The sequence below is a fragment of the Mytilus edulis genome, chromosome 8 (assembly GCF_963676685.1).
Source record: "Mytilus edulis chromosome 8, xbMytEdul2.2, whole genome shotgun sequence".
Classification (NCBI taxonomy): Eukaryota; Metazoa; Mollusca; class Bivalvia; order Mytilida; family Mytilidae; genus Mytilus; species Mytilus edulis.
Window position 1 is genome coordinate 22,921,764 of NC_092351.1, and position 27,314 is coordinate 22,949,077.

Here is a 27,314-nt window from a genome sequence, read left to right on the forward strand (position 1 = left end):
ACGATCTTTACCATAGGACATTGGGTTGTCAACTGAAACCAAAGTTTTTGACCTTGACCTTTGACCTAGGAAGTTGTACATACATCATGACACACCCTCTGGTGGTGGTTAATAAACATGTAAAGTATAAAGTATGAAATCATAACGGTTCTCTAGATATAGAGCGGACACAAAGTGTTACGGACGGACGGACGGACAGACTGATCACTATAGGGCGACCCTCCTTTGGCGGGGCCCTAATTAAATTTAAAGCACAAGCCAATAGTTTCTTAAACTATCCAGTACGACCCAGACTCAGTTTGTGAAGGTTTATATTTATAACATTCAAGGGCAAAAAAACAAACAAATAGCTACTTAACAGAGAAAAGTCGTATATGTTCTTATTCGTCTGCACTAGCCGAATGATTAAACAATAGTTTTATGAACTGCAGTCATGGAAAAAACTTTGTCGGACAGTTATATATTGTTTTAAGTCAAAAGAGAATTGTTGCTGATTGATCGATGTGGAAAGAAAAACAAAATCCAAAACAAACCAATACTATTTTTTGAGAAGTATATGTGTTTCTTTTAATAAATAAATAAAGATAAACTGAATAAGAAATTTGCATATGATCCACTATTTGGTCTTTTTACTTTTTATTCGAACGTCATTGATGAGTCTTATATATAGTGTCATAATATTATTGTTTACCCTGTATCTACTGTTCTCTGCTGTCTTTTGTTTGTCATATATTGTATATATTTTCGTTTGCCATAGCATGTATATGCTTCTTGCAAATAAAGTACTCATTCATTTATTCATTCAATACAATTAAACTTCAGTAAGTACTTTATTACAGACTCGGAGTATCCAATAAGTTTGAGAAGACAATTTTACGGTACGACATTAGGGATCAAGGATATGTCGGTCTTCAAAATACCCGCTATTTGTAAGAAGATCTTTTGGAATACACAGGTAATGTTTTGCTGAAGAGTTTAAACTAATACTTGATAAATTTGCTGCAAAACCATTGAATACAGGATGAGCTATATGACCAAAATAGATCCAAAGGACTTACAAAAAGGACGTTTAAAGACTTAAAAATGAAAAATGCTGAAAAATTAGAGGCTATTTAACGAACCAGATGTTTTAAAATTACACACACCGCTGGAAGGTATACCTCCAAAAGTACTTTAAATTTAGATTGAACTCATTAATCCCAATCATTCTGAGGTCATAATACTTACAGGTTATACATGACATGACATGGGTCAACTAAATTCTAACTGCTCGAAACAATTAACAATATTGCTTGTACAAAGCATACGTGATTGACTGATAATGATTATATCACAAACAAATAAAGAATGATGTCACCTTAAACTTTTAATGAATCTGAAAACGTTATTGTTAGAGAGAAAAAAATATAAATGGGAACGAATCTGAATATTCAGTGGAAGATGGCTATCTGCTTAACTGTCTAACATTTACAAATTGTTTCCGCAATCACCTGGTAATTCATCTTTTTAATTGAACTTCTTCAGCTTTAACTGTACAAGGCATTTTAACTTTTTTGGATTCGAGCATCACAGCCATGAGCCTTTTGTAGACGAAACACGCATCTGGAGTGCAAAATTATAAGCCTTATACCTTTGATGAGTTATTTTTAAAAAGGAATCTCGATACATATAACATTGATTCTATAATGGTGCATCTTTGTCATGTCCCCTAAAGACATTGCTTTTGTTTTAAATATAAGTTTTAAATTTACATATTAATTGTTTAAATATTTTTTCTGTTAAATATACTGTGCCCAAATGAATTTTAAGTCTGTTTGGTTGGTTTTCATCCACCTAGAAACTTTCATTTCAACATCTATGAGTTTTGGTTAGATTTTTTCATAGTCCACAATAGAGGTTAATACTTACAGTGAAATTTGTAAAAAAATATTTGAATATTCTAATTTCAGGAAATACCAGAGGTTTCCCGTCGTGTATTTCATCCATTCTACTTATAGAAAGAACGTAACGGTTAGAGACGGTACCTATTTGATGTCAACAAGAAGTTATCAACAATGTTAAAATTCATCTTTCAATTTCTGAAAAGAAAACTTAGCAATATTATGCATCTATTTTTACTATGGTTTAATATTTTCTCTGTCAAGGTTCATATGAATTAAATATATCTATCTTTGTTTCTTTGTCTATTTTACATGTTATCATACAAATTTTATAAGAGCTTGCCCATATCATTTTCAAAAAATATAAACGTCCTCTTGTTAGCAATTTTTTAAATGTTTCATAGTGAATTTTGAACTAAATACAGGCATATTGATGCATCACAGAAAGGCTTTTTAAAATCATTTTGAAACAAAACATTTACGCATAGGATAGAACAAGTATTGTGTCAAAGGTTTCTGCGCATCAAATTTTTAAATCATTTCATAGATTTAAAAAAATAGTTTTTTTTCTTTTATATTTATCGCCTTCTCAATACTATAATGCACATTCAAACTGTGTTCTTGCTTGCTGTTTTTATCGTATCTGATTGACTATTTCTATAATAATAAACGCATTTGTGAACAAAACTTGTGTTATTTGAATTGCTGGTCTATTAATAGCCAGATAAAGAAATGACGTTTTTAAGTTTAAAATCTACTGAAGGAACATTACGTCAACACTGGGAAATACAGAAGGTAGAAAAGAAATCACAAACTTTTGAAAAGGGGGAGTAAAGAAAATACCTGTTACATATATTCGTAGATGAAGTTATATTGAAAACTGTGATAATACTCATTACTTTACACCATTGAAATAAAAATATATATCTTTTGCAAATTATTGATATTTAAGACATTAACTAAATTCTTTCTCTCTTTTGTTTTTGGGAAAAAGGGGGAGGGGGTATCTATTCCTTTTGTGGTGATGGTGTGTATATATCTCGTCAATTACATAAATGCGTGTAAACTTTTTATTGCCCCTTTAATCAACGTATTCTGTACAATAAAACAATACTAGCTTTTGTGTTTGTTACAAATAAACATTTATTATTTTCCGGTTATTAACACTTATGATTTACATCCTGTCGATACATGTAATTTTGCATTACACATTGTCATGCTTTCTCACATGACTATGACAACAAGTTGAAATTGGGCTTAGGCTTAGCTGTCATCACTGCGAGGTCTCTGAGATCGGTACTTTGTGTCAAATGTTATGATTACTACCCGTCTGATTAATAAATCACTTTTGATTGTTTTTAACAGTTTTATGTGATGTGAAGCATGTTGGGAGAGGGTCGAGCGTTCACAAATATAATTTACTCCGTTGACAAAGTTGTAGATCATATATACTTTCATGTAATTTTTTTTGCATTTTCAACATCAATTTACATTGTCAATTTGATTTGTATCGTTACCTTGTAGTTGTATCACACATATTATGACTGTTGCATCGTATTAGGTCATATCAAAAGGTTGAGAACTTTCAGCTTTGTTTTGGTGATTGCAAGCATTCTAGTCCAGTCAATCTAGCATAAATTTGACCCTAACCCGAAAGTAATTGCAACAGAAGGTTTAAAGTTTCTTTAGATAAGTAAGTTTCTGAAAAAATATAATATACAGATAAAAACAATTCCAAATTTTCATATTATTTTTTCAAAATGGTTACAAAGCTTCAAATTTGCAATTTCTTTAAAGAAAAATGCTCGAAAAAAAATAAAACTACCCATAACACTTCGGTTTTGTACATTTCATGAGCAGAAGATTATATTATTTAGTAAAATACAAATTTATTACCCCATCAAAGTATCATACATTACATAAATTTCGAGGAAAACAACGAAAACCTGACCACAAAAGACTAATTTTTGAAAGAACTATCTCCCCTTCCAATGTTAATTTCTTAATTGTTAAAAATGCTGATTTTGAGTTTTCCTCAAGTTAGATTTAATGGGACTTTTTTTCTGTGTATATAAAGGGCATAATGCTGTAGATTAGAACTAAAACATTTTCTGTTGAATTAGTTTGAGGTTAAATCTTAGTTTGACTGGACTATTCTTTGACGTGGTTGTATTACTGTAATTTCATTTATTTTCATTGGCTACTTATGTTCGTGGATATTACATTTCGTGGTTGATAAATCTACAGTATTTAATTTTGATTGCTGTGACATTTTGTTGTTTAATATATCGATATAACAGAGTTGGGTGCTTTTCACTGAAATGATTTTCATTTTACGTTACGTAATGTATCTTTTTGTTAATTCACTGATACGTTTAACCATGGAATTTCGTTAGTAACTATATTGTAACATGTAGCTTTATTCATTGCTGTATTGTTTAGTGTATGACCGCTTTTTCAAATTTCTACAAGAAGAAATATTAGGGTTAACCTTCTGTAGAAATATTAATAGAAAGAAAATTTTAAATAGCAATTATACACAACAAATAAAGATCTGCATATGAGCTAATTGTCTAGATCTACAAATGTAGAAGTAAATTCTAAATGTTTAATCAGGCTTTTGTTTCTTGTCATTCTCACATTTACGAATATATACAAAAAACATGAAACATAAACTCATCAATTGAGTACACAATACTCTCGTTTCGTCTGCAAAACACTCATCCGTGACAAAAAAATATATAGTTCTTTTAAATACATATCTCCAGTCACAAAACAGTCCAAAATATCTGGAAACCAATGCCAAATAGAATAACTAATAATATTCCTGTAGAGAGAAGGAAATATCAATATTGAATTTTGAATTCGTAGTTAGTAACTTTCCGTGATCATTTAGTTTTCTAAAACTTTTTCAAATATCAATGGTTGATGTTTTTCACATCACAATTTACATTACTGCAGTAGCATTATGTTTATCAAACTATCATTGCTAGTTTTTTTAAACATGAATTTTATACAATTAACAAACCGGTTTTAGTGGGGTTCGTGTTGCTCAGTTTTCTATGTTGTGTTTTTTGTACTGCTGTCTTTCTTTTGGTCTTGTCTCTTTTTTTTGCCATGGCTTTGTCAGTTTTTTTTTCGACTTATGAGTTTGAATGTCCCTTTGATATTTTTCGCTCCTTAAGCCTGCATGTATCATGGCATTATTTTGTTTGAGTAATCCTCACATTTACATAGTTACCAGTGCTATAATCATTTGGTATTTAACGCTGTCTGTTCTGCTGTAAGACATGTGTATGTGTGTGTTATAACTTATTTTTTTGTAATATTATTTAAAACCTACTGGTTGTATGTGATCTAGTTAACAAATGAAGATATTTAACTTCATTTGTAGAATAATTCATGTGATTCCGTTAGAGAATAAGTACCTTCGCTGTTGGAAAAGGAGCCATTCACCTGCAAACAACTGTAACCACCCTTTTTAAAACCTAATCCAGGTAGGAACTGGCACTGAAATAAAGTTGTAATTTGCCATGAAATACGACTTTAAAATATACATGTATGATGTATATTTATTAAAAAAAAGACAGCTATTTCTTTTAAATTAGTATGAAAGGGATAAAAGGTTGTTGTACAAAATTCAAATTAGAATTAAATAAGAAAATTTCCGTTCTCCCTAAACTTTTATGACAGGTCGTTCCTTTGTTTTGTGAAATTACATAACAATTACTTATTTTTCCACAAAAAAGAGGAAAAAGTCAAAAAGAACACCAAGGGAACACAAACATTTAAAGAAATACTAAATACACCACGATAAAAAAAAAAGAAAACGAAAACGACAAACAGTACTCTACAAAAACTTCAAAAAACAAAACGAATGAACGACAATTAGGAACTCACCAAATTCGTGAATTACCTCAGGTGATAGAGTATCTGTTCAGACATTTATAGACCATATTTTGTAACAAGTCAGTAAAATAACATGAAATTTTATTTTATTCTGATATATCGATCTGACTTGCACACAAAAAGTAATTTAGGACATTTCAATAGTAAGTAGATGAGGTGAACAAAATATCAAATTAATGTCATGTTTTAATTTACCTTTGTATCGGGAAGACATTCGTGAGTGCCTCTGAATACATTTAGGAATATATCAATAGATTCATCATCGTCATCAAGGTCACATTGATTGATATCAGTATCGTTTAAGTTCATATCTATGAATGCAACACCTCTAAAAACAAAATTGAAAAAATCAGTTCCCTTTTTCTGAACGTGCATAGTTAACTAAAGGTGCGAGTGAAATAGAATATGAATCATGTTGCTTCAAAACTTATATAGCACATGTTGAATTAAACTAGTCCTCCTTTATTGCTACCCGATTAAACATCGGCCTTTACTGTATATAAGCATATAACGTACAACTGAGGAGACTAGTGGATCAGGAACTGCTTACCCTTCCAGAGTACATAATTTCATGTGTTGGGTTTGGTTAAATTCGTTACTTTTTATTTTAGTTTTTTTTGTGAAATGTTTTGTAAACTGTTACAAACATTTTGTTTCGTATTGATTTGTTAACAACATATCCGGTTTTTTTTTCAGATTAAGTCTTTAAAAAGAAAAAGGAAAAATTATTAAAAATGTGTACTGGAAATTTAAATATGTCTTACTTGAATGCGGGCTTTCCAGTGGCATCTTGTCCAAATATTGGCACAGAAAATGTAACCAACCAACTATCACTAAATCCACAATCAAAATAAGGTTGACTCCAGTATCCATCTTCTTGTTTTGCAAAATACATCACGATATTCTCATCTTGAATGTCCGTGCTGTCATTCCTATTTCATAAGATTATGAATAAGAAAATTATACGGGTCAATTAAACGTATTAAACAGTTATTGTTACCGGTACTATAGTTGCATGGGTTTTAGATAACTTCTTTCAATGTGAAATGTCAAAAAGACATTAAGTAAGGAATGTAATTAGAGACTGTGATATGGATGATAAATCTTTCATAGTAACTGTAAAATTCTACCCAAATGTTTATCTATTTAGATTTGGGGTCGATGCGGAGCTTACTATATTGTTTCGTTGTTTTACATCTTAAAGTCTTTGATTTTATTTTTGTGTCGTTTATTAGTTTCATCATTGACCTAATCCCGCATTCTCCTTTATTCGGTGTGACTGTATTTATACAGAAGATAAAAGTTACACTATAATGCAAACTTTCAAGATATAATGATGCAAAACCCTATTTTTTTCTGATGTTTTATTCGTTTGCAGATTAATGCAATTGTTTGAGAAAGTAGCAAATTGTTACAAAGTAAAACTTAAATGTCAAAATTAAGAAAAAAGTTTACAAATAATCCAAATCCTAAGAAAATGTTTAAAACAATTGTTTAGTGCAAATTCACATCAGTATAAAAGTTATTTACTAACCTCTGGTGTCTTTCCGTTAGAATTGACGATGCATTATCCCACTTTCTTGACTCTAAGTTGTAATACCACTCTGAATCAACTGATGTTTGATACACATAAGAAAGCGATAAATCGTAAAGGCGAATAACTCCATGTTTATAATAAGCATAAGGTGCAAAAGCTTTGTATCTTGAAAATACATCTGGCTCAAACGCAAGACCAGAACTGAAAACTTGTGGTGATCCTGTCATAACGACATTTCTTGCCAAATTAAAGAATGTTAAATCTGGAATAGACTCCAATATTCCTTTGTTCTGATAAATTATTGTCGACATGTAATTAGCATTATAAATAGCTAAGTTTGCATATCCATTCCACAGAGTGAAATCTAGGGTTAAGTAAAGATTAGACGCAGAGCACATGTCTGTATGAGTATTTCCAATGATATTGAGAGCAGTGATTGCATCTGACTTACCACCTTTTACGAATAGTATAAGTCCATGCATCAAAATAAAACATATAAAGAAAAAAACCGAAACTCTACATGTTGTGTTCATCATCGACTGCATACACTTTCCTAAAAAAAAAGGTAAAATAAGTTATCTGGAAAACGAACTGTTTTCAATACACAATTTGTTTTATAACAACAAAGATAAGACAGATTTGTTTTTGTAATAATAAGGTAATGAAATGAATGACGCTATATGAACACTATTTTTTACATGCTTACAGAACTAAAGAATTACTTGCTGGTATTAAAAAGCGATTAAAACTACTTTTGCTGTTCCACAACTTTATGAATACTTGACTGATAGAAGTCACCAAAGCAAACGTGCAATCGATAAAAGTAAAAAAACAACAACAAAGTCAGTGTAAAAGTAAGAGAACAAACAAGTTATTGTAAACTTACAAGACCAGTCAAGTCAGTCTTAAAGTAACAGAACAAAAGACGTCAATGTAAAATAACATAACAAACAAGTGAATACAAATGTAGCAGAATACACAAGTCAATTAACGTATAACAGAACAGTCCAGCCAGTGTAAAAATAACAGAACAGCCAGGTACGAAGTCAGTGTAAAAATAAAACAACAAAAAAAGGTAACAGTAGTATACCGCTGTTCAAAACTCGTAAATCTATGAACAAAAACCAAAATCGGGGTAACAAACCAAAACTGAGGGAAACGCATTAGATATAAGAGGAGAACAACGACACTACATTAAAATGTAACACACACAGAAACGGACTAAGCATTAGACAAAATCCGATGAGAATAACAAATATAACATCAAAACCAAATACATGAATTTGGGATAGCAAAAGTACCGTGACACGTCTAATAGTAATGTGAATTCACACTCAAATATAGGAGGAAACAAACGACACAACGGAAACACTACGTAAAAATGTTACACACACAGAAACTAACTATGATATAACAATGGCCATTTTCCTGACTTGGTACAGGACATTTTTAAAGAAAACAATGGTAGGTTGAACCTGGTTTTGTGGCATGCCAAACCTTAGACAATGTTGAATATAACATTAAAAAATAAAATCACAAAAATACTGAACTTAGAAAATGACAACATAATATTACAGGACTACAATACAAATAAATAGAACATATTAGGCAAAGAAACACATGAATAATAGATAACAAAAGGCATCAGGTTTAAAATTCAATACGCCAAAAACGCGCCTCGTCCACACAAGACTTACCAGTGACGCCCAGATATAAAAGTTCGAAAGTAAAAAAAAAGTACAAAGTTGTACAGCACTGAGGATCAAAAGTTGAAAAAGATTGTGCCAAATACGGCTAGGGTTTTCTGTTTGTGATAAAAACATCCTTATTATTTAGAACAATTTATGCTATTGCAAACAGTAAATTTTATCAAATGAATATAAAACATATACATGATAAAACTGAACAAAAGTCAAGTCAGTGTAAAGAAAACAAACAGAGTAATGAAATCAGTGTAAAAGTTACAGAACAATCAAGCCATTAAATAAGAAAAATGAAAAACAGTTTTAAGTCAGTGTAAAACGAAGAAAGAACAAAACACCACCAGGTCAAGGTAAACGTAACATAATAGTCTAGGCAGTGTAAAAGTAAAATAACTGTCAAGTCAGTTTTAACGTAACTGAAAGGTCAGGTCATTTATAAAACAAACCAGAATATAGTCAAGTTAGTGTAAACGTGTAGTGTGGGTGACATTTGTCAATGTAGCATTATTTCAATGTAGCATTATTTCAAAGTAGCATTTTTTCAATGTAGCATTATTTCATTAATTGTGCTAAAATGGATATTGTATAAACATTTGTACAGCAAAACACTTAAATCAAATCAGAATGTGCAAGTCAGTGTACAGATGACATTTGATTCAAGTCATTGTAAAAGAAACAGAACAGTCAGATATTTAAAAACAACACAGAACAGTCAAGACTGTGAAAGTCAATGGACGGTCAATTCATTTACAAAAATCTAAGAACGGTAAATTCAGTGTAAAAGTAATATAAAATTGAAGTTACTGCAGTCAGATCTTAAAACACTTGAACAGTCATGTCAATGTAAAAGTTACCGAACAGTCAGGTCATTTTAAAACAATGAAAAAGTTCAGTCACTGCAAACGTAACAGAACAGTCAGATAATTAAAAAATATCATTCAGGTCAATTGCAATTTGAAATTGCAGAACAGTCAAATCATTTAAAAAGAACAGAATAGCTAAGTCAGTGTAAAACTTACAGAGCAGTCAATAAAGTGTTCAATGGAAACAAACCAGTCATGTCAGTGTAAAAGTGTATACGTTACAGAGCAGTCGATAAAGTGTTCAATGAAACAAAACTAGTAATGTCAATGTAAAAGTAACAGTACAGTCAAGCCAGTGTTAAATTAACAGAACAGTCAATATAAAAAAAGAAGATGTGGTATGATTTCTAATGAGACAACTCTTTGCAAGAGACCATATGACACAGAAATAAACAACTATAGGTCACCGTACAGCACAGTCCGTATTACATAAACAGAACAGTCAAGTCATATTAAAAAATACCAAATAGTAAAGTAGATAGTAAAATAAGGAAAGAACACAAAAATAAAGGAAACGTAAAAGAATAGTCTAGTCACCGTAAAAATAACAGGACTGCCACGTCAATGGTAAAGGCACTGAACACTCAGTTCATTTACAAAAATCCAAGAACGATAAATTCAGAGTAAAAGTAACAAATCAGATCTTAAACAAAAAACCCGAACTGTCATGTCAGTGTAAAAGTTACAGAAAAGAACGGAACAGTTAGATCACTGTAAAAGTAACAGAACAATTACATCTTTTGAAAATAAAGGAACAATCAAGTAAGTGTAAAAGTTATAGAGCAGCCAAGGAAGTGTACAATTAAACAAACCAGTCAAGCCACTGAAAAAGTAACAGAACAGTCAAGCTAGTGTTAAACTAACGGAACAGTCAAGTCCGTATTACAGAAACGATAATAAAGTCAGTGTAAAACAAATTGTCAACAAAATCACCAATTTACCAAATAACAGTAAAATGTAAAAATCATTTCCTACTTAAACAGTAAGCGATCTTAGCCGAAACAAACAGACTTTTTTCAATAAAGCATCATATCATTATATTTGCTATTAAGGAAATTTAAAAAATATTTATACAGCAAAGAAGTTAAATCAAATCATTATTCTATCCTATTATATAATTATGTATGTTGCTTTAGATATTTTGCTTTATTTAGTTATTATAAGTGATAGAAATAAAGGATTCATTGTGTAAATCGTCGTGACAGTAATAGTTTGATTTTTGTTTTAGATACAAACAATCAATCATACTGACCTTGCTGACATTGAAGATAATAATGAATCCTTATCGCCACCCTTACTTTTTATATTAACCTTTCTGTGAACCAACCTATTTAATATTTCCTTAACATTGGACCCAAAGATCTCTTACCTTCATTTGTCCTTATTCTTTATATCTTTGGCCCCTACAATACAGTCCTTGCTTTGCAATTCATTATCTGTAGTTTCAGCCGAATATATCTATTGGACTATTATATTCCACACAGTTATCAAATAATCTTTTTTGTTCACAATATTAAAATATGACCTTTACTAAAAGAACAATTTTCTATCATAAACGAAAAGGCAACCATTATATGGAAATTATTTAGTAATTACCGTGTTGAATGACATTTTAAAAAGTACACTGTGTCAAGACTAACCCGGCATAAAATGTTTTAACTTGTAGAATGTCTATTTTCAGTTTGCTGATTGACCTCAAAAAAGACAGCTTTAAAGAGTCAAAGAACATGCATGTGTATAACGACATTGTAGATTTTCTTATTGATACAGAAAGTTGCCTGTCCGGTACATGAAAAGATCGGAAACGTTAATTTGAGGGTTGAAAATAGACAGCACGAAACAAAAAAAGGGGGAGTCGATCCAAGGGAATATTCTTATTAACTCTATATTTGAAAGATTTTTTTTAAAATTAATTAAAGGAGAGAAAAACAACTGTACGACACATTGTTAATGGTCTTTCTTCCTTTCTCCTGTAAGAGATAGAAAACTCAGGGTAAGTATCTATAGAACAGAATAAAGGGGCAGTGGCAAATATTTCATATATATTTCAAACACAGAGAGGATTACCACCGTATCCTGTGGCAAAAAAACCCTTCATTTTCCTATATGTTCTTTCGGACTTTATGTAATGAAGTGTAGGTTCACTTTCCATATTCGGTATTCGTTATAATGTAAGCTCCGCGTGGTTAAAATCACGTGATGCAGGAATATAGTAACTTGGAGTTAGGCTATTTCTTTCTTTGCCTGGGGGGACTCCCAGCAAACAACATGCATGTGTATAAAGGCATTGTAGATTTTCTTATTGATACAGAATGTTGTCTGTTCGGTACATGAATAGATCGGAAACGTTACTTTGAAGGTTAAAAATAGACAGCACGAAACCAAAAAAAAAAAAGGGAGGGCGGAGGTGGTCTCAAGGGAATATTCTTATGAACTCTATATTTGAAAGATTTTTTTATATTAATTAAAGGAGAGAAAAACAACTGTAAGACAAATTGTGAATGGTCTTTTTTTTTCTTTCTCCTGTAAGAGATAGAAAACTCAGGATAAGAATCCATAGAACAGAAACAAAGGAGCAGTGGCAAATATTTCATATATATTTCAAACACAGAGAGGATTACCACCGCATCCTGTGGCAAAAAAACCCCTTCATTTTCCTATATGTGCTTTCGGACTTTATGTAATGAAGTGTAGTTTCACTTTCCATATTGGGTATTCGTTCTAATGTAGGCTCCGCGTGGTACAAATCACGTGATGCAGGAATATAGTATCTTGGAGTTAGGCTATTACTTTCTTTGTGGGGGGGGACTCCCAGCAAACAACATGCATGTGTATAACGGCATTGTAGATTTTCTTATTGATACAGAAAGTTGCCTGTCCGGTTCATGAATAGATCGGAAACGTTACTTTGAGGGTTGAAAATAGACAGCACGAAACAAACAAAAAGGGGGGGGGGGAGGTGGTCCGAAGGGAATATTCTTATGAAGTCTATATTTGAAAGATTTTTTTTAAAATTAATTAAAGGAGAGAAAAAACAACTGTAAGACAAATTGTGAATAGTCTTTCTTCCTTTCTCCTGTAAGAGATGGAAAACTCAGGATAAGAATTCATAGAACAGAAAAAGGGGCAGTGGCAAATATTTCATATATATTTCAAACACAGAGATGATTACCCCGGCATCCTTTGACAAAAAAACCCTTCATTTTCCTATATGTGCTTTCGGACTTTTTGTAATGAAGTGTAGTTTCACTTTCCATATTATTCGTTCTCATGTAAGCTCCGAGTGGTAAAAATCACGTGATGCAGGAATATAGTATCTTGGAGTTAGGCTATTTCTTTCTCTGTGGGCGGGGACTCCCAGCAAACAATATGCATGTGTATAACGGCATCGTAGATTTTTCTTATTGATACAGAAAGTTGCCTGCCCGGTACATGAATAGATCTGAAACGTTAATTTGAGGGTTGAAAATAGACAGCCCGAAACAAAAAAGGGGGAAAGGTGGTCCAAAAGGAATATTCTTATAAACTCTTTATTTGAAAGATCTTTTTTAAATTAATTAAGAGAGAAAAACAACTTTAAGACAAATTGTGAATGGTCTTTCATCCTTTCTCCCATGCCAAACAATTGCCTCCGTTGAAATTCTGCAAATACCCATGGAGCAAATTACATGGATGATTAATAATGACCAATTGGTATATTGCTGTATTCTAAACGACACGTACATGAAGGTCATTAATTAATTTGTTGAATGAAATCAAATCTTTAACTACTAATGGATGCCGTAGGAGGTCGACCGGAATTTTAGCGAGGATTTCTTGGCATGTAAGAGATAGGATACTCAGGGTAAGAACAGATAAAGGGGCAGTGGCAAATATTTCGTATATATTTCAAACACAGAGTGGATTACCCCGGCATCCTTTGACAAAAAAAAAACCTTCATTTTCCTATATGTGCTTTCAGACTTTATGTAATGAAGGGTAGTTTCACTTTCCATGTTAGGTATTCGTTCTAATGTAAGCTCAGCGTGGTAAAAATCACGTGGTGCAAGAATATAGTATCTTGGAGTTAGGCTATTTCTTTCTTTGCGGGGGAGGGGGGACTCCCAGCAAACAACATGCATGTGTATAACGGCATCGTAGATTTTCTTATTGATACAGAAAGTTGCATGTCCGGTACATGAATAGATCGGAAACGTTAATTTGAGGGTTGAAAATAGACAGCACGAAAGAAAACAAAAAGGGGGGCAGGTGGTCCAGAGGGAATATTCTTCTGAACTCTTTATTTGAATTTTTTTTTAAATTAATTAAAAGAGAGAAAAACAACTGTAAGACAAATTGTGAAAGGTCTTACTTCCCTTTTCCGGTTCTACAAATGTTGAACTATTGTAAAATATCCAGCGTATTTAATGCTCATGATAGTTGTTCGCCAATCAAATCTTTAGTCACAGCAGAATCTATCAAAATCAGTGTATGTACGATAATTGGTTGTATGAGCATTCCATTACCCTTTTTTTGTTTGTTTTACGTCCACTGGCGAATATTTCATATATGTTGATGACAAAAGCTTTTAATTAGTTGGAAAATGGAAGGATTTTAGCAGTGAACTTATTTTAAAAATACAAATTTGCCAATCTTTTAATTTGCTGTAAACAGTGAACTTATTAAATACAAATTTGCCAATCTTTTAATTTGCTGTTAAGTATCACAAAATTAGCAGTCAATGATTGTTTTATTTTGAGTTATATATATATATATATTAAGTCTTCCACATTGTAACTGTAACGCAAAGAACCAGATGTAATAAGAATTGCTACAATCATAAACGCACTTCCCAAATTGCCATACACCATACGTACTTACGTTTTAGACCTATACCAAGTGTGCATGTGTGAAATGTAGGTTCTTGCGATTTTTATTTGATATTCGGGATGAAGGTAAACGTCATTATATTCATTACAATAATCGGTCATCCTTTCAACACATATGTTGGTTCTGTTCATTTATGCAACATAAATAGTCCTCGAGCAATATTACTGTATTTTAAAGCTACAATAAAGTTAAATCCTAGACTAAGTGATTTATTTGTATTACTTTTATAATAAGTGAGTATTAAAAAAAAAAAAATTCATTCAACATTTTGTGGACAAAATGTGACTTGAATCCATGATTTCGAAATGAGTATTTAAACTATGTCCCCTGACTGTACTAAAATAGGTTCGCTGAAAGTGGAGGTAAACTTCGATCAACAAAACCGATCTTTCTACCAAGGATGTATATAATTTTTTATCTTTTAAGTTTTAATATTTTTATGTATTTGTTTTTTAAATTTTACTGTAAAATCACAAATATTTCAATGCACGACCCGAATATATTTATCGTGTTCAAAAGTTCGAGAAGATCACGACCCTTTAAGTGTTTGTCTGCCTAACTGTTCAATATAAATTATGTAATACTAGTATCTGTATTAGCTGCAATGTTATCAAAAGTATCTAGAGATTATTTATAAATATCAATAGAGTATTCCATGTAGGCTAAAAGCAGTGAAAATGGATTCATAAACTGATACGATCTATGTATAAGAATCAAAGGAGTAATAATCAACAGTATGTCTGAGCAACAGTGCTTTGTAGATTATTGATTTGTTAAGTTTGATATACCCTGGTCATGAAAAAGACTCATTTATCATATTTAGAAAGAAATATAGACTCTTGTATTTTACATGTTGAATATTCCGATAATGATTTAATACAAATTTAATACATGTATCTCCAAAATATGTAAATTAGAAATAAAACAAAAATTATATCTGGCGTCTTGCAATATATATTTTTTTTAAATCACTGTAGATCATAGGAAGAAATCTCATGAGAGGTTGCGATCTCTTTACTGCTTGCTAACAGGAGAAAAATGTAGTAGAATCAATAAAAGATTTCATTTTTATTGTAAAGTTAGGAAAGATTATCTGTACGAATGCTTTTAAAAAAAAATGTGGTTTTACATTTAGCTGAGAAGAACACCCGGGTTTAGAATTTCATTTAATATTCAATAGTTTAGGAATGATTTTCTCGATTCAACACACATCTGACCAATGCTTTGATGTATATCAATACATTTGCATATCAACTGTCTAATTATAATCATTAGTATATACCACAGGGGAAAACAAGATAAGAAACACCAAGATAATTACGGCAAGTCGACGACCAGGTCAGACATAAATCATATTATCTGGGGGAATCTGCTGTGCCAGATGTTCAAACATTGATTATTTGGGTATATTTGTTGACAAACTATGCAAAGCCATGAGGTACGGAACAGAAACATATCAAAATTTATGTTATGAAGTCTACGAAACAGAATAGTTTATATGTTTATATCACATCCTACGGCCTGACACGGTTATATACTACTTGCATTATCCTTTTGAAATCAAACTGCGATGCGTGATATATTCATATGAACAAATCTTGTTTGCAAACGTTTTGCATACAACAATAAGAAAGGCAATAACACATAATACAAAAGCTCTTACCCTTTTACTTTTAAGTGTTGATTTATAAATTCACGTGTACATCACAGTATACATAACTATTTTGTATCATCGAGCAGTATTCTACAAAGTTATATGTAATTCTTCACACAAAAACATCAGAAATCACTGGTCGCTAGGAAATAAATAACACGTGCATCTTAAAGCAATACTAGATTATTGATTTTATTCAACACTATCTACAAATGTTTCAATAGTGTACAATATTCAGCGCATTTAAGGCTTATTACCGTTGTTCGCCAATCAAATCTTTAAGCCACAGCAGAATCTATCAGAAAGAGTGTTTGTACGATAATTGGTTGTATGAGAATTCCATTATACTTGATTCTAATATGACGTGCTTCTTTAGCTTTGTAAACAACACTGGGATAAAATTCTCGAGAAAAATATACATAGCGCAGACTCAGAGATATACATAATAATGGCTGTTACAATATACTTCCCACGTAAATCTACATGCATTGGAACCTATTTGCAGACCCTCTGAAGATTTTATTGTTTTAAAAAGGGCAATTAAAAAAAGACAGAATAACTTTTTTCTTATTCGTATGCATAATAAAAAGAAGTAATGCACAAGAGCTCGGAGAAATCAACAAAATAAAAATTAAATGAAATTCTGCGAAAGTCAGTTTATTTTATTGGCGCATTTGAGTCATTTCAAAACATGACGTCATACAAATGAAACCGCTAAAGTTGAAAGTTTTCTGTTGCGTGAACCATCGGAATTCGTATGATATTGTATTAAAACTGATTTTTGAAGTAGGTTTTATTTCATTTTCTATTCTATTGCATTATTCTCATATTTATTCGTTTCAGCAAGTCAACATGGCGGCTCCGTAGTTACAAAATGTCAACTTTTGATTTAACGGAAGCTTTCGAGAAAATCATGTAAATTAAAAATGGCAAATGTTCGGTTTGAGAATTTAAAGAATTAAAAAGTTTTTTTTCTAGCAGTTATTCACGAACTAACCTACCCAAGCTACATATTTATAAAGCTATTTGAGCTTTATCTAGCAGGGAGTAAAAAAGAACAGCCACACACATAGCATACCCACCCTAGCTTCAGTTTTTTAATGACCGTATTTGTCCTATTAGAATCGAAATAATTCATGGAAGCCATATATTGTTGGAAATTTACACATGGCCTGGGGCATGATATTCGAATTTTATGCTGAGCGTTAGATTTATGTTAACTTTATATCCAGTGGCAAATATTTCATGCATGTTGAAGGCAAAAACGTTTTATCGGTAGGAAGGATGTTGAACAGTGTAACATTCCCAATGGAATTTGTACAATTAAGCAATACAAATTTTCTATATGTTAATTGATTTGAAAAGTCATATACAATGTGAATGATTGTTTATTTTTGTTTTTTTTATAAAGATTATTGTGTCGTTTGCGATTTTAATAGATATTAAGTCGTCGTACATTTTAACTGTAATGTTGAAAATGATGAAAATCAGAAAGAAAAATTATTGCCTATACATGTACATGTATACCCAAAATACACTAAGTTTACGAAAATATTAATCTTTAAACATAAAACTCTTGTATGTTTCTTGTTAACATGATTTAACTGAGATAATAATCCTCAAATTTCTATTAAAAAATCTGTTGTAGAATGAAGCAAATGTCGATATTCGTAGGATACATTACGATAGTAAGTGTATACGAAAGCTGACGACTCATGTGAGAAAAAAATATTGAAACATTTAAGATTATCTATTACAGGGTTTCATGACAAAAGTGTCACAGTGACTACCCACATTTAACATTAAAGTAACAACCTCCCAACAACAAGGAACACATATAAGTTGACAAAACACATGAGTAAACGAGTCCTTGTTTTAGTTTGCTACCCCGATTTTGTTTTTTGTCCATGGATTTATGAGTTTGAACATCGGTATACTACTGTTGCCTTTACTTAATAGATACCAGATCAGATACTAACGAATGAGACCATTTAATATTCATTTGCTAATAAATTAATACACTATTGTATGATTACAATGAAGAATATAAACCAATAACTTGAAGTAAGATTAAATATTTAGAGGTAAAAGAACACGATGCGGTGACCTGGGAGGATTAAATGGTTTCACGGGCAGACTCAGCATAAAGTTAAATATTAAGGTTAAATTGTTTTACTAAACAAAAACATAAACGAATTTACCCACCAACTTCAATTAAATGCACCCGAATACTATAATGTTATTTTACATTACTTTAATTGTTCAACCCCTTATAACGCTCAAACAGACATTCTGTTTTATTTTTGCAGTATAACAAAGATATTAAATACTAAAATAAAATATGATGTACCTTATCAACATTTTGAAAATCTGTATAAAACCGGTGGATATTGATTTTAAATTTAGAAATTCAAAAATTGTCAAACACTGTGAGGACACAAAAAAACCCGTTTGAAAACTACACATCGGCAATAATCTTTGGAACTAATACTTCTTACGTCTTTTTGCAACTAAAAAGCATTTACTAATTGACAATAGATATACGAAGATGTGGTATGAGTGCCAATAGGAAAACTCCAAGTCACAATTTGTAAAATTAAAACATTATAGGTCAAAGTACGGTCATCAACACAGAACATTGACTCGCACTAAACAGCAAGCTATAAAGTTTTCAAGCTGTTTCATTTCACTACACATGAAACAGCTATCATGGATAGCAATACCTTAGCAGACCTCAATCCACTTGTCGTAGCGTTGACATTTTAGTAGTAAAACGTTTTTTATGCAGAAAATTTACATAGTGTTTTACAGTTATATTCCTAGCAAAATTTTTGAAACATGTAGGTATCTAACAATTAAAAAATGAATTTACAGATCAAAATTAAACACCTGTTTCCAAAACTGTGCAAACATAAAATCATTCACAGTTAAAATTTGTTAAAAAAGCAAAAAATCAAAACGATATAACAATCTCTAATAGAAGCAAACATTTTTTTCTCTACAAGACTATCAATTAACTGTGAAAAGTAATTTCCTATGAGGCTCTGTTGAATATACGGGAAAGCATTGACGCCATATGTGCCACTTAATCAATACAAAATGAGAGGGTATCTAGATAATCATTTCTTAAAAGTGACTAATTAAACAACCAGTAATTGCATTAAACAGTCATACAGTCTCATTAGATTAAAAAGATATATTGTATTGTTGTAGCTGAAGACCTTCCATAAGTAAAATTTTGAAAGGCTGGTGCTGCTTATCTTTGGGCTTTTCAATAGTATTGATATATAATTTCCAAAAAGGTTTTACCTAGCCCAAGTCCCTATTCCAATGAATCAGAAACTACACATTAAATCTCAAAGTTATTTTAAATTGCTTCAGTGTTATTATGTAGATGAAATCAAAATATTAAAAAAAAAACCACCAAAAAAACGAAAATAAAACCCAGACAGTATCATCAATAAAAATATTCTTCAACTTTGTTTTTGCCTCAGCAATCTTATTTACATTTTGTAGTACAACGACTGATGACGGAATACGGAAATGGCAAAAATAACAATTATTTCAAAGGGATTTAAAATCGGACAAAAACTCAAATCTTTTAAGGAACAGTCAGTTGTAAAAGTATACCTTTTTATGAACTTTTCACATTCACTATAAACGCATTAGATGTGCAGCTTTTACCTTTATCAATCACAAGATTACTAAGTGATAATATGCTGTTTATTGTTTTTGTAGATTAGGATGTTTATAATAATGCGATCTATTTACACAATATGATCGCACATAAAGAGATATTACTCCACTAATCATACTAACAATGAATAAATCATTTACAGAGTGAAACAGTTTTAGTGTATTTTTAGCATATGTAAAATATAACTTTGATTTGCGTTTATTTTTTAATTTGGCCATTTAGATATATTAACCAATCACATTGTGTAGTAATATTTCTACATCTGATTTATTTGGCATATTGACATATACTATTAAAAACTAGACTAAGTGTTTGAAATCTCAAAAAGTTGATATAATACAGACATTACAATATTTAAAAAAGCATGACACGATACAAGAAGATATAAAATTGATTTTTTTCGGTAAAGTAAACCGTTTTAAGCGAACTTACTTCAATGCTCTGCTACAACAATTACAGCAATATGTTTTTCATGTAGGTTCAAACATGAAATATGCATGAACAAATCTCGCAGTTCAGAATTAAATGTGATTAGTTCGGTTTGTCATTCATTGAAAACAACACTTCTATAGACATACTTATCGATGTGTTTTCGAGTCAGGAGTGCCAACTTTATTTCAGCTCTGCGATAGTCGTATTTGACAAAGCGAAACATGTTCAAAGGTGTCTTTTCTTGCTCATTAATAAATGCTGAGACAAACTTCTCATCTGTTTTAAAAGTGAAGGTTTATTTATTTTAGAATGTATCAAAGAACAAAAAATTGCCCCTCACTTTTAGTTAAGTTTTACTTTCAACGACATAAATGTTCCTCGTTTGAAGGTAATTGTGTTTACATTATATCGACGTGATTAAATACGACATCCTGGTTCTAGTTACAATACTGCTAGTATCAAACAGTACAGAAGGAATATGTGAAACGTCTGGCGTACTAAATTATAATCCTGGTACTTTTGATAACTATTTATTTCAGCATTTTATTTGGTTTTACAAAAATGGTTATTAGATATAGGAAGATGTGGTGTGAGTGCCAATGAGACAACTCTCTATCCAAATAAAAATTTATAAAAGTAAATCATTATAGGTCAATGTACGGCCTTCAACATGGAGCCTTGGCTCACACCGAACAAAAAGCTATAAAGGTCCCCAAAATTACTATTGTAAAATCATTCAAACGGGAAAACCAACGGTTTAATCTATATAAAAAACGAGAAACGAGAAACACGTATAAATTACATAAACAAACGACAGCTACTGTACATCGGATTCCTGACTAAGGACAGGTTCAAACATTTGCAGCGGGATTAAACGTTTTAATGGCACCAAACCTTCTCCCTTTTTTTGAAACAATAGCATAACATCACAACATAGAAAACCACACGATAAAATATTAATTGAAGAGCTTAACTCAATCCAAAAATTTAAATTAACACACTATGAACGAATAAATTAGATCTGCGATAGCTGAATGCAAATGTACAGTGAATAAAATATTCGGGACAAACATTCAGGGCCAAATAGCAAACATAAAAGTCCAAACAAAGCCATGGCAAGACACCATCCACGGGTGTCATATGGTTTAACGAGAGAAATGATCGTGAATGAATATCTAACGGCGGTCAAGTATTGAGACACGATCGTGAAAGTTCTGGTTACGGATCGTGAAATATATTTAATCGAGAAGACATATGAAAGGTCAATAAATATTCTAATTTAATTAATTACGCAGACAAATTAACGACAAAATAAAACTGTCTGTCAAAATGGTTCAACATTATGATCAGTATGTGAAAATATCCAGTTTAAAAAGTTCAAATTTACTACATAACAACAAAAGGCAGATTGCTTCTCGACATTATACTGTAATGACAGAGAAAATGTAAACAAACATGATTTTTTCACAACTTGTTCGACTAGAAAAACTACTTTTATCGGAATAAGGGCATTCTATTTGAATTATTCAAATAGTTCTCATAGTTATTTTGTATAAACATAATCTGAAACTTGGTAAATAAAGAACTATTTGCACAAATAATTTATTTTTCGGATCGTGAAAGATCACGTACCGCATTTTTGATGATCGTAAACGATCTGATGTTTCGAAAAAGTTCAAATTATTCTTCAATTATATCATAATTAATATTTGTTATAGGTATTGAGAAAAGCTAGATAGGTCAACATCCTCAATAGGTTTAAGCATTTCAAAGTATTAATATTTTCAGACAATGAAATGTATAATAGTTGGATGATGATAGAATGAAGCTTTTTATTGTCATTTGAAGTATTCACTTATCACGAGTTATAGGATTCCAACATTTTGTATATTGGATCCTGTAAGGTACATGTACATGTCCGTCAGACAGGATTCAGCTGACCCCGAATTTGCCTCATTTCATGGATGAAGATTCATTGTTGTGGTCAAGTCCGTATCGCGGATTCGTTAACCTTTAGGATAAGTAAAATCACAAAAATACTGAACTCTGAGGAAAATTCAAAAAGGATAACTGTCTGTTGTTATGATTGTAAGATTTTCGACTTCTGCAAGGTTTTAAATAACATCGAACTCATTATCATGCATCATTCGGTAAACGTTTGTTTTATGTTGTTTAGCCTTTTAGATATATACATGTATGCTATAGCGCCAAGGTAATTCGTGTATGGTGCATATGTCTGTCTGCATGTTTCATATATGACCATGATGACGTCAATTGTATTTGATATATTGAATGATAGTAAGACGTCAATGTCTGGCTGTCGATCAGGGTTCATATACTTTTGACCTTATGTTCAGAATTAATTGGCCAAGCATAAGTTTGACATTTGTCAGTTTCTAAGGCACTGTAAGGATCGGAACACATTTATTTGGTGTACGGTACATTTGTAGAGATTTGTATGGTATGGTTCATCTAACCTTGAAATCTTTTTATGAACCATTGACAATCTTAAGCGCATTTGACACTTCTAGGAAAACCCTTGATATTATAGACGTTCAACAAATAATGTATACTATCATAGGAAAAGAAGACGAGACATTACAGCATTTTCGATCTGGTATTTTATAGTCTGTAGTATATATTTAAATCAATCCACACTTGCGTTGTGTAAAAAGAACTTAAGAAAGTACTGTTGCATAAAATGTTGGTTATCGTTCAATCTCAAATTACTCATGAAAGATGCTGTTCTGCTGTAATTGTTTGTTTGATGGATATGGTTTTGGTTCAAATGTTGCATATCCATATCATTGGCTAAATAGTGTTGGTCTTTCTGAATTGCACTAGACCGATTCTCAGAGCTGAATCTTTCAACTTATTTAGACACGTTTTTAGGTTGTTTTTTTTTTAAACTTTCGAGGTAACGTGTTGAATAAAAAAAAACAATATCTTTAATGTTCATCCTTACCAAAATAGTTACAGGCTTCAACCAGTTGCAGGTTTATCAAATGGTAAAATTAATACTGATTTCTGATTACTAGTATTAAGTCTGGTCACGCATTATCTTTCACGATAAAAATAATGCGTTGCCTAATCTTTCACGATCAAGTTTGATGGAAATTCAACAAATTCAAGGTTTTCATATACAAGTTAATGCTTATAAGGGAAGAACATACTTTAATTTTACAGTACTATCAGAAACATCACATATATCATGATAAACTGAAATATGACCGTTATAGGTACAAAAAGCGTGTTATTTGTAATTAATTTCTTAGACATGCATTGCGCCTTTTGTGTTTTTTTCATAAAGTACTGCATATTTTCTTTATCTAATTTCACAGTTATGTTGAGGAAGTTAAACCATTTTGACAGACATGTTTGTTTGTTCGGATTTGATCCGCGTTTTGAAAATTAAACGATTTTTTCAAAGATTCTGAACTAGAATTTACATTAAATGTCTTTCACAATCCGTTACCAGAAGTTTCACGATCGTCTCTCAATACTTGACCGCCGTTAGATATTCTTTCACGATCATTTCTCTTGATAAACCGAATACGACAAAATAAAACTGTTTGTCAAAATGGATCATTTCTCTTGATAAACCGAATACGACAAAATAAAGCTGTCTGTCAAAATGGTTCAACATTATGATCAGTATGTGACAATATCCAGTTTTAAAAGTACATAGTTATTACAAAACAACAAAAGGCAGATTGCTTCTCGACATTTCAATGACCTAAAAAATGTAAAAAAACAAGATATTTTTTTTTTTTTTCAACTTTAAATATTTTATTTCACTACTAGTTGTGAACAATGTCCCTTAGCGCTACAACAATGACGCTAAGGTTCCTCCCTGTGTTGGTAATTACTAATTAAACCAGGGGATTTGATTAGCAAGATATCTTATATTTATATCTTGTGTCAGTTGCATTTTACAAAGTATTCATACTAGCACACAATACATATATATTATTCAGTGATCCTATATATAAACAGAGACATATACACAAGTGTATATATGTCTCTGATATAAACAATCATTTGTCTTAGCACTGAGCGTTTAACTTTCTCACTACCACCGTCCCATAAAAAGTTATATATCATCTTCTTAAACTTAGATATAGTTTCTTTGCACAGATTTATTAGTGATGCAATATATGTTATATTAGGTATGACAAGTGTTTTGATGATAGTGATTTTACCAATCATGCTAATTTTCCTTTTTTCCAATCATTAATTATTTTTTCTGATTTTTCCAACTGTTTTTCTGTATTAAGTTTTTGACATTCTTTCTTGTCAGAGCCAAAATAAATGCCAAGACTTTTTACGTTATGTTTCCAATTAATGTTTTCGAATTGGTCCTTGCAGTGTTTAAGTTTACCTAGCCAAATACCTTCTGTTTTATTTCTATTGAGTTTGAGTCCAGAGAACGATCCAAAGGTTTCAATTATATTAAGTGCATGCTTTATTTCATTTTTAGATTTAAAAAAAAGAGTTGTGTCATCTGCTAATTGTGAAATGTTTAGACTATGAGTTTTTTTATCAATTTTTATTTGTATTCCCTTTATATCATTAGAGTCTCTTATTCTGCAAGCAAGTAATTAAACTGATAAAACAAACAATAAAGCGCTTAAAGGACATCCTTGTCGAATTCCGCGCTCAATGTTGAAGGTTTCTCAAATCCACCCATTATTTAAAATACATCCTTTTATGTCATAATATTGGGTTTTAACCCACTTCTGAAATGATTCATTAAACCCAAATTTCTTTAATGATTCCAAATAAAAATCCCATTCCAGTGAATCAAATGCTTTAGAAAAGTCGATAAATAATATAGCTCCTTCAATATTAAAATTTTCAGAATAATCTATGTCTTGAATTTGACGCACATTGAATCCTATATAGCGATTTTTTATGTATCCATTTTGGTCTCTATGGATTATTAATGGTAAGATTTTTTTAAGTCTTTGTGCTAAAGTATATGTTATTAATTTCACATCTATATTTAATAAAGTTATTGGACGGTAATTATCCAGGGACAAAGGGTCATTTTTCTTATAAATCAATGATATAATCCCAATCTTTTGGGTATTAGATAAAGATGCTTTATCATAACAAGTATTAGAAACTTTCAAAACTATGTTCTTCAGTTTTGGCCAAAATTGTCTGTAAAACTCTACAGTTAAACCGTCTTTCCCAGGTGTTTTATTTAGTTTCATTTTAAAAATGGAGGATGTTATCTCTTCTAGTGTTAATTTACCATCTACCTGTTTACTTTCAGAAGATGTCAAAGAATGATTTATGTTTGTACCCTCAATATATGATTTTAAGATTTCAGTATTAGGGTTAGAGCTTTTGTATAGAACTTTGTAATACTCTTTACTCATATTAAGAATTTCACTTTGATCTACAGTTACCTCCCCATTTTGGGAAAATAACTTATTAATAGATTTTTTTGATTGCCTGTGTTTTTCTAAAGATAAAAAGAATTTTGTATTTTTTTCACCTTCCTCTACCAATTTTATTCTTGACCTAATTTGGGCCCCTTTTGCCTTTAATGAGTATATATGGTCTAGTTCATTTTCTAATTGTTTAATTTCATTAGAAAGATTATTATTTGTGTCCGTAGGTAGTGTATCTAACCTTTCGTTTAAAACTTTAATTTCGCTTTCCAAAACATTGATTTTATTTTTTCTTTCTTTGGCTTTCGATTTACAATATTTAATTGTAGTGTCTCTGGTATCAATTTTAAACAAGTCCCACTGAGTAAGAAGATTTTCATTATTAAATTTATTATCATACTTATCAATCAATTTATTTATTATTTCTTGATATTGAAAGTCAGCTAATATACTATTATTCATTTTAAAGTAACTTTTTCCTCGATTACTTGAATACACATCTAATTTTAAAGAAATAGCTTGGTGGTCTGTACTTGATATTTGAGCTGGTCTGATGTCAGCTGATACTGTCAGCATGCGTACTTGTGAACTTATTATAAAAAAGTCAATTCTACTTGCCTCATTTGTAGAATTTTTTCTTTTCCAAGTGTATTGTTTTTTGGTTTTATTTAATAGCCTCCAAATGACTAACAGTTTATTTATTTTAATTACCTGTTTAAGATTATTTACTGGTTTTTTAAACTTTTTATGAAGATTTTGATTTTTTGTATCCATACTAGATAGAAGGTCATTCATATCTCTTCCTACAATTAATGCACCAAGACTGTGCTCTTCAATTAACCCTTGTACTTTTTTGAAGAATGTGTTCCTTGCGTGAACTTCATTTGGTGCATACAAGTTTAATAAAGTAAATATCTTATCTTGAATTTCCAAATTAATTAAAATAATTCTTCCGTCATTGTCACAAAATTCATTTATTAGTTTAAAATCAGGTGTTTTGCTTATGAAGAAAGAAACACCTCTCGAATTTGTTTTCCCACGAGAATAACAAATATAACATCAAAACCAAATACATGAATTTGGGATAAACAAGTACCGTGACACGTCTTATCGCAATGTCAATTTACACTCAAAAATAAGAGAAAACAAACGACGCAAAGTTAAATTGTAACACAAACAGAAACGAACTATAATACAACAATGGCCATATTCCTGACTTGGTACAGGACATTTTTAAAGGAACAAATGGTGAGTCGAACCTGGTTTTGTGGCATGCCAAACCTCGCACTTTTTAATGGCAATGTTAAATATAACATAGAAATGACAACATAATATTTATTACAGGACTACAATACAAATAAATAGGAA

General features: G+C 31.1%; 2 protein-coding genes across 6 annotated transcripts in view; one reads left to right on the forward strand and one right to left on the reverse strand.

Moving 5' to 3' along the window:
* The window catches only part of LOC139485104 (mammalian ependymin-related protein 1-like), a 34,461-nt gene that overhangs the window by 2,847 nt on the left and 4,300 nt on the right, over window positions 1–27,314 (forward strand). The window contains exons 5-7 of one of the 3 annotated variants that reach the window (XR_011655254.1): window positions 840–955; window positions 1,950–2,400; window positions 2,442–2,567. The exons of 1 other annotated variant lie outside the window; for it this stretch is intronic. Coding sequence is in view for 1 of the 2 variants with exons in the window: in XM_071269230.1 (XP_071125331.1) it covers window positions 840–955; window positions 1,950–1,997 (164 nt within the window). In the remaining variant the exon portion in view is untranslated. Of the gene's footprint in view, window positions 1–839; window positions 956–1,949; window positions 2,568–27,314 lie in introns of those variants that run through there. One more of the 3 variants, XM_071269230.1, reaches the window with a different exon arrangement.
* On the reverse strand, window positions 4,281–16,559 carry LOC139485101 (metabotropic glycine receptor-like). Of its 3 annotated transcripts, XM_071269224.1 has the most exons (7): window positions 14,753–14,938; window positions 11,262–11,295; window positions 7,324–7,879; window positions 6,554–6,721; window positions 5,985–6,117; window positions 5,309–5,390; window positions 4,281–4,707 (listed from the first exon to the last, which is right to left on the reverse strand). In XM_071269224.1, the coding sequence occupies exons 3-7, from the start codon at window positions 7,869–7,871 to the stop codon at window positions 4,649–4,651; spliced, it is 990 nt and encodes a 329-aa protein (XP_071125325.1). In that variant the 5' UTR covers window positions 7,872–7,879; window positions 11,262–11,295; window positions 14,753–14,938; the 3' UTR covers window positions 4,281–4,648. The 3 variants fall into 3 exon arrangements, with proteins under 3 accessions (XP_071125325.1, XP_071125324.1, XP_071125323.1); XM_071269223.1 differs by lacking the exons at window positions 11,262–11,295; window positions 14,753–14,938 and adding an exon at window positions 16,425–16,559; XM_071269222.1 differs by lacking the exon at window positions 14,753–14,938 and having other exon boundaries at window positions 11,262–11,372.